At 53.2% G+C, this 12,815-nt stretch overlaps 1 protein-coding gene across 1 annotated transcript in view; it reads right to left on the bottom strand.

The window, feature by feature from the left end:
- The window catches only part of SCN5A (sodium voltage-gated channel alpha subunit 5), a 98,240-nt gene that overhangs the window by 49,373 nt on the left and 36,052 nt on the right, over positions 1 to 12,815 (bottom strand). The window contains exons 7-12 of the mRNA XM_081288520.1: positions 10,898 to 11,128; positions 9,370 to 9,433; positions 7,944 to 8,085; positions 7,249 to 7,446; positions 5,993 to 6,172; positions 5,020 to 5,391 (exon numbers count right to left, since the gene is read on the bottom strand). Of these exons, the coding sequence (XP_081144646.1) occupies positions 5,020 to 5,391; positions 5,993 to 6,172; positions 7,249 to 7,446; positions 7,944 to 8,085; positions 9,370 to 9,433; positions 10,898 to 11,128 (1,187 nt within the window). The remainder of the gene's footprint in view (positions 1 to 5,019; positions 5,392 to 5,992; positions 6,173 to 7,248; positions 7,447 to 7,943; positions 8,086 to 9,369; positions 9,434 to 10,897; positions 11,129 to 12,815) is intronic.

Below are 12,815 nucleotides of genomic sequence, written 5' to 3'. Positions count from 1 at the left end.
GAAAAGCTAAGTCCAACTCTCTCCCAGCTAATAATTGCCCTGCTCCCATGCCTCCTGCCAATCATTATTACCTTCATTTTTCTTTTTTTAAAAAAATTCTCCACCACCTCTCATTGGCAGTGATTCTTGAGTGTGGTTAGGAAAACACAAGCACAACACAGGTCCTTTGTGTGCCAAATGCTGTCATATACATTGGCACATGCAAAAATGATCTGGGAGTCTTAATTGACCACAAGCTCCCCGGAGTCAAGAGCACAAAAGAGCCTGGAAAAAAAGAAATCTAACATGCTCTAAGATGACCTCAGTAGAAGCATAAAGCAATCCTGCTTAGATGTGGCTGGTAGGGGGCCATGTATTCTGTGGAGGCAGGTTTGTATCTACCAAGAAAATTTTAAATTGGCCCTGCAATTCCTTGTCTAGTAATCTAACTTCATAAATAATTATACACACACACCCAAAATATACATAAATGACGTTCATGGCGGCACTGTTCTGAATACCATAAAAACAAAACAACCAATCAATAGGAAGAATATTAAAATCAATTATAGATACAACCCGACTCTGGATTCTGATACAGACAACAACGAGAATGAGGTGGTTCTGTGTATGATCCCATAGGAGCATCTCCAAGACAAACAGTTGGAGGAAAAAAAACAAGACCAAGGTCTGGAAGACAAATACTGGTTGTTAGAGTGGAGCTCTCTGGGGAACTGGATTGGGGGCAGGGAGGGGCAGAGGTTCTCTGTTCGCTGTGTGCAGCTCTGCACAGCTGGACTTGTTTCCAACATGCGCATTTGTATCATTTGTATAAAAACAGGCCTAAAAACAGAGATGCCTGGTGGATGGAGCTGGCTGGCAGGTGGTCTTCAGGCTTCCACAGAGCTCCCCAGAACCAAGGAGAGCTCACAAGAACTTCATGGGAGTAGGGCCCTGCACAATCACAGCCCATGAGCTGGAGCTGTGGAGGGAACCAGGTTGCTCAGCGGGCACTAGTGGGGCTCTACAATCTGTGCAGGGCAGAGGGGGAGACAGGTGAGGGCCACCCAGTGTGGCAGAGCCAGGGAGTGGGGTGGGTACCAAAGAGACCTGGGCTCAAGTTAAGGTCAACCTTTGCAAATGGTTAAGAGCTCTGTGAAATGTGTTCAGTAAGGTAGTGAGCTCCCAGTCATGGAAGCATTCAAGTGGAGGTTCTGGAAAGGGCTGAGGTCACTGGCACAATAATAATACCATAGGTTCCACAACCATTTGGAGGTGGTGGTACAGGGGATTGAACCCAGGGGTGCTTTACCACTGAGCTCCGCAGTCCTTTTTATTTTGAGACAGGGTCTCACTAAGCTGCCTCAAGCCTGTGATCCTTCTGAGTCACTGAGATGACAGGGAGGTGCCACTACACCCAGTTATAAATTTAGCCATTTAAACTCATAAGCACATTTAAGTCCTCCCAACTTCTCTGCTACTTTGTTACCACCTAGGATGGTTTGAGTTAGCACCAAGAAAATATTCTCTCTTTCCCTTTCCACGGTGGATGATGGAGACTTTCCTGCCCCCTGAAGCAGATTTACTTTGGCCAGGAGCATGTAAGTGGATATAATGTGAACAGAAGCCTAAAGTACACCTGTGCTATTTGCCCTCCCTTGTGCTCCAGAAAACTTGCATGAATCCAGGAATCCACCCTTCCAGCCCAGGCCTCAGAACAAAGACAAGCGGAACATCCCCAACCTAACCCACAGTGTGAGCAAGAGGTATCCTAAAGCAGAGTTGCCCAGCCAGGCCCAACCTAGACAGGCCAAATCATGGCCAATGTGCAGATGAAGAGCTTGATAATTGACAGGCTTATTGTTGTCCATTGACTTTTGGGATGGTTTGTTACACAGCATTATCGTGGCAACAGCTGACTGATAAACCATCTTGGTGTAAGCCATCATTATCTCTTTGCTACAACTACTGCAATAACCTACTAACTGGCCTCACCTCCTCTCTCTTCTCTACCTAGCAGAAAAGAATTCCCTAAAAAAATAAACTGGATAACACCACTGCTTTGTCCAACTACCCCCCTCTGCTCCCCATCTTTCTCAGAGTACATCCAAACTTTTTTATGACCTACAAGGCCCTATATACTTCAAATCCTAACTCTCCAAACTCATTTCTTGTTCCTTTCTTATGTTTCCTTCACACCTGGCCCTACCAGGCCCTCTTGTCCCTTCAACCTGACAAGCCCATTCTTTCCCCAGAGCCTTTGGGCCTGTTTCCTCTGCATCTTTGTGTCTGGGCTCCCTAAAATCATGTGCCTGTCAGTTTGAATGTCACCTTTTTGAAAAGGCCTTCCCTGAGCGGTCTAACCTATAGCCCCCATCCCCAACCCTCCCCAGCAACTTTCTACTGTGACCTGAACATATTTATCATTTCTCTGTCTGTTTTCCTGACTCCAGGTGAACTCCATGAGCTCAGAGGTCAGGTTTATTCTATTCATGGCTATGAAAGCGGGAGCCCCCATGCCACCTGGCACTCAACACAGCTGGATGGCACTAGATAAATAGTGGGTGGATGGAAAAATCAGTTGGGAACCAGGAGGTGCTGGTTAGAAGTCTGGCTCTGTCTCTAACTTGCTAGATGTAAGGGAAATGAAGACGAAGTTCTAACATATGGAGGAAGAAGTTCTAACATACGTGATGGCGGGTAGAGGTCACAAGGATACTGGACTGCAAGGCTTCTCCTGACTCCGTCTGGCCCTCCAGACAGGAACACTCATACCGATGGGGACAAAGTGAATCGTCACCCTTTCCCGGCCGTGTGGATAAACTGAATGTGGGTCCTCAGTGGCCGGCCCTTCCTCCTGCCTCTCAGAAGCGGTCTAACCTATAGCACCACAGGGCCTAACCCTGTGCTGTGTTTTCAGACCAGAACTGGGCAGAAGCCACTCACTGGGGACCCAGTGGAAGTGGAGAAGGAATTCCCAAGGGCCTGCTGCCTGCTAATCTCTTTGACTTTTCAAATGTCTCCATCTTGGTCGATAATTCCTTTAACTTTGCAAATGACCCCGTCTTGGCCTGCTAATCCCTTTAAGGATACAAATGGGCCCTACAGAAGTGAGAAGGGGTGAAGTCAGAGTTCCCGGTAATGAAGTGTTTGAACTTAGATTCCTCCCGACATGTGCTGCACAATGAGATGATTTGCTCCCTAATGAGATTAGGAAATTCTATTAGCGCTCCAACCTGCTTCCCCGAGGCCGAGGCTCCAGAACTGGACCGGCCTGCTGCATGTTCCTGGAAGCCAGACATCCACCCTCCAGGTGATGGGTCCAGAAGCTGCTCTGCTCAGTTCCTCCCCTTCACACACCTGCCCCACCCAGGTGCCCTGCAAGGCACCCCAGGAGGCTTTATTCAATGATACTAATGGCAGATACTAATGAATAGGAGGCAAAAACTAGCCAAAGCGCCGCTCTGTTTTAACTCCCCTGGTCCTCACCACAACCTGATGACCTTATTAATTTTTTAGAGACCTTTATTTTATTTTTTTTTAATGCAGTGCTGAGGATTGAACCCAGTGCCTCCCACGTGCTAGGCAAGTGCTCTACCACTGAGCCCCAGCCCCAGCCCCAACATTATGAATTTTCTTTCCACTTTACAGCTGAGGTAATGGAGGCACAAGAAGGTTAACCTGTACCAAGCCCCGCAGCTAGGGCAAGTCCGAGCAGGAGCACATGGGGCCATGGGGCAGGGTCCTCCCTCCTCAGCCCCACCCCCACCATCCTGACCACGTCTTCCTGCCAGTCCAGTCATGTTCGCCTCAGAAAGCTGGCCTGCCTTTGTCCCCTGCTGGCCTCGGGGTCTGAGCCACACAGTTTATTCCTGGGTGAGCTGTTCTGGCGCTGTGATGGCGGGTAGAGGTCACAAGGACACTGAAACAGCTGATTGGCAGTCGTCAGCTTGTCTCTGGATCTGTTGACTGAGTGACGGAAGCTCTGAGTGGCCTTTCATGACCTGGATGGACCCTCCCCAACCCCTCTGACAGTGACTCCAGCCTCTCTTCTCGCCTCGCTGGCCTCATGACTCAACGGCCTCGGCATGCTTCTGCCTCAGGGCCCTTGCACCTGTTATTCTTTGTGTCTGGAGCACACTGGCCCAGATGACGGTAGTGACCGTGTCACTATCGTGTTCTAATATCAGAATGTTCATAGTCTGCAGGGCCTTGCCATATTAGCTCATGGCATCCTCACAGCTTTCCTGAGATGGGTATTTTTTCACCCATTTTATAGATGAAGACACTTGAGTTTACTGAGAAATAAAGTAACTTGTCCACAGCCATCCAAGTGGTCAGCTATGAGTTGGGATCCAAACCCAGGGTGTCTCCAGAGCCAGGGTGCTAACCACTCTACTACACCACCCTAGTTTCTACTATACTCTCCTAGTTTCAGAAAGCAGCATGGCTCCTGGTCTTCTCCCAGACTTTGTTCAAAAGCCTCCAAATGAGTATGGGGTTCCCTCTCCCCTTTTTTCCTGCTCTGACCCCCACGGCACTTATTGCTTGGGCTGATATTGATTTGCCACTTGGTAAAGTACTGCTTATTTCCAATCTGGTGAATAATCGTTACCCAGAATCCCTTCAGTGTCCTCTCGCCATCCCAACCCTTCTTGGAGGACCCCCGGGATGGCTTTTCCTTGACCCTACAATTTAAAGGGTGATTAGATGGCACAGTCAGGGCCTCCAGGATACTGGTCTTGCACTATCGTGTCACCTCGGCGACTAAACCTTACCAGTGAAATATCTTAGTGTCATCCTCATTTATTACCATGACACACCTCATATGCATTCACACACACACCATTCTTCTTCTTTCTTTGATTTTCGCCAGTCTGCCCTTACTGACATGGAAGCGCTAAGCAGGCAGAGATTTCTTGGTAGGACAGCACACAATAGGTGCTCAATCAATACGTGGCCAGTATTTTGGCCCCTGGCCCAGAGGGCAGTTTGGGAGATCACATCTTCCCTGGTGTCTGCGTTGTGGGGCTGGCTCACCGTGTCCGGGGGGCGCTCCAACATCATAGGGCGAAGCAGGCGGCTCCCTGGCGATGTGGCCTCTGGGTCACCTGCCCCCAGCAAGGAGACCACCCCGTTGCAGTCCACAGTGCTGTTTCTTTTGCCATTGAAGACATGGCCAGGAGCTGCAGCCCCAGGACTGGGCTGTCCCTGGGCACTGGGCCTGCGCAGGGGCCAGGGCACCAGTAGTGACGTGCGGTGGCTCTCGCTGTCCCCTGCTGTGCTGTTTTCGTCATCTGCAAAATCCGTCTCGGAGCCCAAGTCTCGCCGGCGAAAGGTGAAGATGCTCCCGCGGCTGGAGCGAGGCTTCACAGAAGTCCTGCTGAGGCCGTGGGTGAGGCTGAGGCGATTCTGAGGACACAGGGAGCGGTGACATGACCAAGACGCTCTTCACGTGCTCACAGCCTAATTCCCGTGGCACTGGGCCCAGCTCAACCTCTTGGAGCACTGGGGACTTTTGCCAGTCACACAGGAACTGGGTGGGCTGAGCCCGGGGGTACTCAGAAGGTGCCATGTGGGTTTAGGGACATCCTGCCTCTCCGGCTCCTTTCCTCACCTCAAGTCAACGCCTCTGGAGCGTTGACCCTGAAGTTCATCAGGGCCTGAAGGTGGGGCTGAGGCTGAGAAAGGGGAGGAGGAGGCAGGAGCCTCCTGGTGTGGACAGGCCAGCCTGTCACTCACACGGGCATATTCTTGGGCACCTACCACCCTATACTATGTGAGGACCCATCCCCAGTCCCCATGATGGAGGACCAGACCCAGTTTGAAGCTATTATAACACCTAAATCTACCTTGTTCCTCTGCCCAGGGCTCCTCCATACCAAGAATGTCCCTGGGAAACAAGAACAGCTGGAAGGGTGCCCAGGGATGTGTCTGGTTACCAGAGTCCTAGCAATATAGCCATCTGTGGCCAGATCTACCCTGCAAAGGCTGTGACCACGCCGGGGATTACCATTACTCTGGGACCATCTTCTGAGTCAGATTTGGGGAACCTGTCATCCCCACACTCCTCCGTCCCTGAAGACATTCGTTTTCTCCTCTTGCTCCTTCTCTCGTGGTTGGTTACTGGGGCCAAAGGGGACATCTCCAAGGAGCTACGGGACACAGTGTCCACACCCCTGATGGTGAGGGCCTGGAAGAGAGTGGAGGAAGGGACATCTCAGTCATTGAGAGACTCTGTGCAACCTCAGGCTTAGGTAGGCCAAGCAACTCTTGGCCGTTTGGTCCACCCTATCAGTAAGTGGACTCGCACACTTAACCCCAAACGGGGGGCATCATGGAGATAGTCTCAGGCCAAGTCAGAGTGTTCTCAGGACAATCAAGATCCTCGAAGGAAGAAAGGAATGGCTAAAGTGGGCAGCTCTTGGAAGAGCTGAGAGTGTGGGGCAGGTGGAAGGAGATGTTGATGAGGAGAGGAAGTAGCAGAACTAAAGGGCAGCGGATCAAGAAAGTTCAGCTGGCCAGGAGAGTGCTGGAGATGGGGCAGTGAGAAGAACCAGTGGATGCCTATGGTCTGGCTTCTAATAGCTGGCTCTGTAACAGTCTCCTGCAGCCAGTATGTGGGCGACTATGGGCAGTCAGGGAAGCACTGCCTCGTCTTATTTTTTTTTAGTTGACTCAGGTCCTCAACCTTGGTTCTTCCTTACTACCCAACCACTTGACCAGGATAAACTATGTCCATAGACACATGGATTTCTTTTTCTCATGGTAGGGAATGGAGATTGAACTCAGGGGCACTTGACCACTGAGCCACATCCCCAACCCTACTGTTGTATTTTATTTAGAGACAGGGTCTCACTGAGTTGCTTAGGGCCTTGCTTTTGTTGAGGCTGGCTTTGAACTTGCGATCCTCCTGCCTCAGCCTCCAGAGCTGCTGGGATTACAGGTGTGCACCACCACGCCCAGCTGACACATGGATCTCTTCATCCAGCATGTCATGTGCTCACAGGGACCACCTTACCCAGAATGCACCATTTTTACCCAGCTGGCACCACCTTCACCTGGAATACATCATGGCCACAGAAAAATAACTTTACCCAGCAGATACCACACTCACAGGAAATCTCTTTACCCAGCAGGCACTGCTTTTTACCCAGTGTGTACCATGCTTCCAAGAACCAGCTCTACCCAGCATGCACCACGCCTCCAGGTACCCCTGATCAGGTGAGGGCTTGACCTGGAGGCTCCTTGCCTGTGCTGCTCACCTACCTCATGCTCTTTCTTGAGCATCTCCATGGCCTCCTGGAAGCGCTTTTCCTTCTCCTCCGTCTCTGCAATGGTGGCTTGGTTTTGCTCCTCATAGGCCATGGCGACTACGGCGAGAATCAGGTTCACCAGGTAGAAGGAGCCCAGGAAGATGACAAGCATGAAGAAGATCATGTAGATCTTCCCCGCGGACCTCAGGGTCTGGAGGAGCAAGGGTAAAGAGGTCATCCTCACTGGGGCCCCTTCTGGGTTATGGCATTTCCAAGTGATCAGTCTGATGGTGCCAGGGCTTTAAAGGGCCAAACCTGGGGGGGAAGGTACAGAGAGCTTGTCCCACCCAGAGAGAGGGCCATCGCTAACCTACAGAGGACAATAACCTACACACAGGACAGAATTCTACCTGCCTGGGGGGAGTGCAGTGCTCACCCAGGAGAACATCCCACCCTAGAAGGTGGAGGAGTGTCCCCTCACAGAGAAGACAGAGTCCTGTAGGAAGGGATGGTTACTTGGTCACCCGCAAAAAGAAAGTTTCTTTGTGGCTGAGCCCCTCTCCCTCAGATGCAAGTGTCCTTGGCCCCTGTCCCCTCCGCGGCTCTCACATTGGGAGCTGCTGGGGTCACTTCTGGCTAGTCACGCGCGCAGCCTGGGCCCTGAGCCCATACCTGGCCTCCCCCTGCTGGGCCGGGGAACCCATGTACCTGCTGGTAGAGGCGCTCCCAGCAGTCCTGCGTCATCAGGCGGAAGAGTGCAAGGAAGGCCCAGGCGAAGGAGTCAAAGCTGGTGTAGCCATGGTCAGGATTCTCACCTGCCTTTAGGCACCGGTAGCCCTCGGGACATGTCCTGCGGTCAGACATGCACTCTGTCCCATGCTGTGAGGGTTCCTCTGCCCATGGGGCCTGGCTCATCTCCCTGTGCAGCCCAGTGCTCTGTGAGGCTGAGCTTCACAGCCCTAGTACCACATTGCTGGGTCCTGTCTCCATGCCTGTTCATGCTGTGCCTCTACTCGGGACACCAGCTCCCTCTTCTCTCGACCTGTCTGTATTCTCTGAGATCTATATACAGCGCCCTCCACCCACACGACACACTGCTGCTGTCGGAGCTGCTTCTTCCCAGAGTGGAAGTGCAAGGGTCTGGTTGACGTTCTTTCTTCTGTCTGCCCACCCCACAGGGAGCTGGGCACAGCATGGGCACCCAGAGAGGGGGCACAGTAGACTTGGCTAAGCCTGGGGTAAAGGCAGGGCTGTGGGGTGGAGGAATGACCCTGGGGAGGACAGGCTGGGCCTAGCCGTGTCTGTAGAACGTGCCCATTTGCATGATGGCACACACAGACATTTGTCCAGGGAGGCAGATGCTCAGCTCATGGAGCTGGAGGTGGGAGCCTCTCTCCCAGAGAAGGAGCCCTGGATTGGAGTGTGTGTGTGAGAGAGAGAGTGGGGGGAGAGGGAGGACACACAGAGAGAGAGAGAGAGAGAGAGAGAGAGAGAGGACAGAGATGGGGAGGGGTGCACTTGGCAAGGGGGAGGACGCAGACAAGGGGTTCTGTGCCTTGCTAATGTCCTAAGACCCTCTCCCACCAGGGAAGCGTGTGTCCCTTTTCTTAACAACCCATGCACCGTCACCCTGCCCCAGACCCCAGGGTGCTCAGAGCCCTGGAAACTGCACGTGGATTCTAAGTGCATCTGGGACCACAGTCAGGTGCAGCCAGGATCGTGGCCTGCTTGGCCTTGAGGACAGTCCAGGCTTTGCGGGGAGGACATTCACCTCTGAGGGGCAGATGTGCAGGGAGAGAGTAAAGCCTGGGGTGGAAGGTGGACCCTGGGGAGCTAATGGAAAAAAGTGGAGTCAAGGTTGGGCTGATAGGAGGCCCTGCAGGGCATCCCAGGCTACCCCCATCTTCAGGGGTCTATTGGTTCTCCCTGCCGACCTATCCCTGACCTCTCTTCACCAGTTGTCTCCTCTGTGCTGGGAGTTGGATGGAGAAGGTGTCAGGGTCCTGACAGGAAAGAAAGACAAGGGAAGACCTCCCTGTCCCTAGGGTTGGGGCATACAGAGAGGGCACAGTTAGTTGAGAAAGCACCAGGAGACGGCTGGGGGAAGTGTCCCTGGGCAGGGGGTGCCACCTACCCGGCGTCTGAGCTGTTCCCGCACAGTAACACGTCAGAGGTGCCATTCTTGATCAGGTAGTTTTCTATAAGGGAAACATCAGAAGGTGAGGGGCACAGTGGGCAGCCCCCTGGGGTTCCCACTTGGTATCCAGGGCTTCGTGGAAGTAGAAACATGGTTGGTGGTTACTCTCTATTTCTTTGTCCCTGCTCTGACCCCTACCCTCGGCCTGGCCAGGCCTCAGGCAACTCCAGTTGCTTCCCTGGCCTTCATCCTCCTCTTGCACAGACATGCCACTGTCAGTGTCCCTCCCACTCTAGAAGACACGGGAAGGCCTGGGCAGGGCCTCAGTGGTCTCCACAGGGAGCTGCTCCCAGCCACTTGCTGGGGGTAGGGGAGTGGGGTCAAGAGAGGCCATGAACCAGGAGGCAAGGGCCTGGGCAGAGTTCCAGCTTGGCTTGCTGAGTCACAGCCTGGCCTTGACGGGCTACTGCCCAGCTCTGGACCCTCTTCCACTGCATAAAAGTGTGGAAGAGATGCCTGCCACCGTCGCCATGGAAACACTGGTCTGTTCAGACAGGCCTGGGGCGGGACCAGGTGAAACACAGGACACATGCTCTGTCCTCTCCTCACTGAGGCCCTTGTCAGTCCCCATCACTCCTCCTTACCTGCCTTTGTCTAAGGTACCAGTTGTCAAAGTGTGGTCCCCAACCAGGAGCCTCAGCAGCATCTGGGAACTGGTTAGTGATAGCACCCAGAGTGCCAGCCAGGCCGACTGATCCAGAAACTCAGGCTGGGACCCCGCAGTCTGTGTTTTCTGGAGACCTCTAGTAACTCAGGTGTACACTGAAGTTTTAGAGCCACTGCGAGAGGTCACAGCTGGACCACAGGCACATTGACTCATTGATCTTCTGTCTGGTTCTATTTTCCAGAGTGGCGTGCTGGCGCACATGTAAGTGGCCCTAACTTCAGAATGGCCCTCTGGGTGCTTGTGGCCTGGCATCTGGCCTTGTCCCAGTATCTACCTTTGATCTAAATTGATGGCTTGAATCAAGAGAGGCCCTGAACACAAGCCTGGAGGATCGTAGTGTAAACCACAGGACAGCGAACCGAGGGGCTCTCACAGCTGCACCACAATCACCCACTTATTCTCTCGCAGGGTTCTGGGGTACACGTGCGTGGAATCAGCACTTGGTAAGGAACACCCATAGTGACTGGAAAATTCCCATGCCAAGGGGGTGGGTCTCTACCCTGAAGCCTCACCAAGGACCCCAGCCCCCCATGGCCCCCTTTCTCTAAATTGATGCTCCTTAGCAGGAAGGCTATTCTCCTCACCATTCCCAGGTCAGCCCTGCTTCCAAACATTACCCCTCCATCTTACTCCATCCTTCTCATTCTTCAAATATCATTTCTCTGCCTAGCCTGGGAACTTCAAGGGCAGTCTTCTTTTGAAAGGCCCTGGGGGCCTGCCCTCTGGTGAAGCCCATGTGTAGGTGGATGGCCTTGGGTGTCTCATAAAGTGTCTGCAGGCCACAGAGCCAGTCTGCACCTGGATCATTGAGGTAGAGGTCCAGCGAGTCCCAGACCAGGCCATCGGCCTCCACGGAGCCATTGGTGCCGTTGAGCTCCGTGAAGTTGCGCACACACTTGTGCCTCAGGTTGCCCATGAAGAGCTGGAGGCCGATGAGGGCAAAGACGCTGAGGCAGAAGACTGTGAGGACCATCACGTCAGCCAGCTTCTTCACAGACTGGATCAGGGCCCCCACGATGGTCTTCAGGCCTGGCGAAGATGAGAACAGGCACAGGGTCACCCATGGGCGCCCTGCTCCACAATCCTCTGGGAGGGAGCTAGGCTTCCCTGGGGTCCTGAGAGCTGGGGGGTGGGGTCAGGGAGGGCAACTATGAAGTAGGGACAGAGTGAGGGAGGTATCTTTAGACCTTTAAGACCAAAGCCCCCTTTCCTTAGCTGAGATTCTATCCTGACTGCCCCAGGCAGGAATCCAGCCTGGCCTTGTATTCAGAGGGACCTGGGCCTCTTTACGCTCCACTAGCCAAATATATGAAATGGTGTAGAAAGTGCAGTTTTCTTGATAACTTTGGCTGGTTCCTAGGTATGCCAGGCCTGGCCTGGCCCTGGCCCTTTTACTGTAGCCCATGGGAAGAGACCCAAGTCCAGGCAATATAGGTACCTCGATGGGGAGAGAAACAGCTCTCTGGTTAGAGGGTCCTCTTGTCCTAGCCAGAGGCTCCCTTTGATGACACAGGGGTTTTGATTATTTAGAGGCAACCAGGAGACCCAGGGTCTGGGGGTTGTCCTTGGCTAGTGTGTATGCACTGGGGACATGAGGAGACAGCTTTGGCAGGATGGTGGTGGGTGGTGTCCGAAGAGGCCTGCTCTGGTTTGGGCCCGTATTTGGGGAAGGTTCAAGGGTGGAGAAAGGGGTGACCTATGTGCATCTTTCCCACTGGCTTGTTCCTCTGAGACCCTCCCCAGACCTCCCATTCTCCAAAGCTGAGAGGCTGTGGTCTGTTAGTTGCAGTCCCAGCTCCCTGCAGAAGCCAGCACCACACAGCGGGGTGACAGAGAAGCACATGTAGACGCATTCAGTCCAACCCTTAGCTATAGTCCTAGGACCAGTGCGAGCGGAGCACAGGGCGCCAGGGCTCCTCTGCCAACAGCAGGGCCCCGCCCCCGCCCAAGCGGCCAGATCTCAGATTAAGCTCCATCCATCCACTGTCCAGCCGGTTAATGTGTTAGGAGCACCTATGGCTACTGTACCCATGGCCCAGAAATGGGGAGGCAGTGATGGGCAGTCATGGGAGAGTGCAGAAGATGGCTTTCCCATGGTGCTGCTGTCACTCCTGCCTGCCCAGGGCTCAGGCACTCAGCACTCTGTGGAAATTGTCCTGGCAGATGTTGGCAACTGTGGGGACAGTGAGTGGATCTGGCAGGGGTTGGGGCACAGAGCAGTGGTAGGATCCACCAACCCTTTGAAGTTCAGAGATTATCAGTTGTAGAGGCCCTGGGACCCCCCGTGGGACATGTATCTGGGGCTGCTCCCCCAGCCTGGAGACACTGCTCATATCTTGTGGGGAACAAGTGAGGGTTTGTGGGCAGCAGCTTAAAAACCCAAACTGCCCCAACTGTTAGGCTGACATATTTTGGAAAAATATCCAGTTTGAGGCCAGCAAAGCACCCTGCTCTGTTCTAGGAAGACAGTGGATGAGGTTAACCCATCCCTTTACATCTGTCTCATATCAATGATGGATATCATTTCTGACATGAATGGTTTCAACTGAATCATAGGATTCTTTCTTAAAAGCCCAGGAAGGGGAGTCCTAGGGGTCAGGCGGGAAGTCCTGCTATCACAGAAGTTGTGACAGGCTACATGGGAGGGCCCTTGGGACCTACCACTCTGACTTCACTCTGGTTTTACAGAAAAGGAGACTGAGGTCCAGAGAGGGCT

Source organism: Spermophilus citellus, assembly GCF_964194105.1.
Source record: "Spermophilus citellus genome assembly, chromosome: 3".
Lineage (NCBI taxonomy): Eukaryota > Metazoa > Chordata > Mammalia > Rodentia > Sciuridae > Spermophilus > Spermophilus citellus.
The sequence above is the reverse complement of the archived record's forward strand: the minus strand, read 5'-3'. Positions and strand labels throughout refer to the sequence as shown.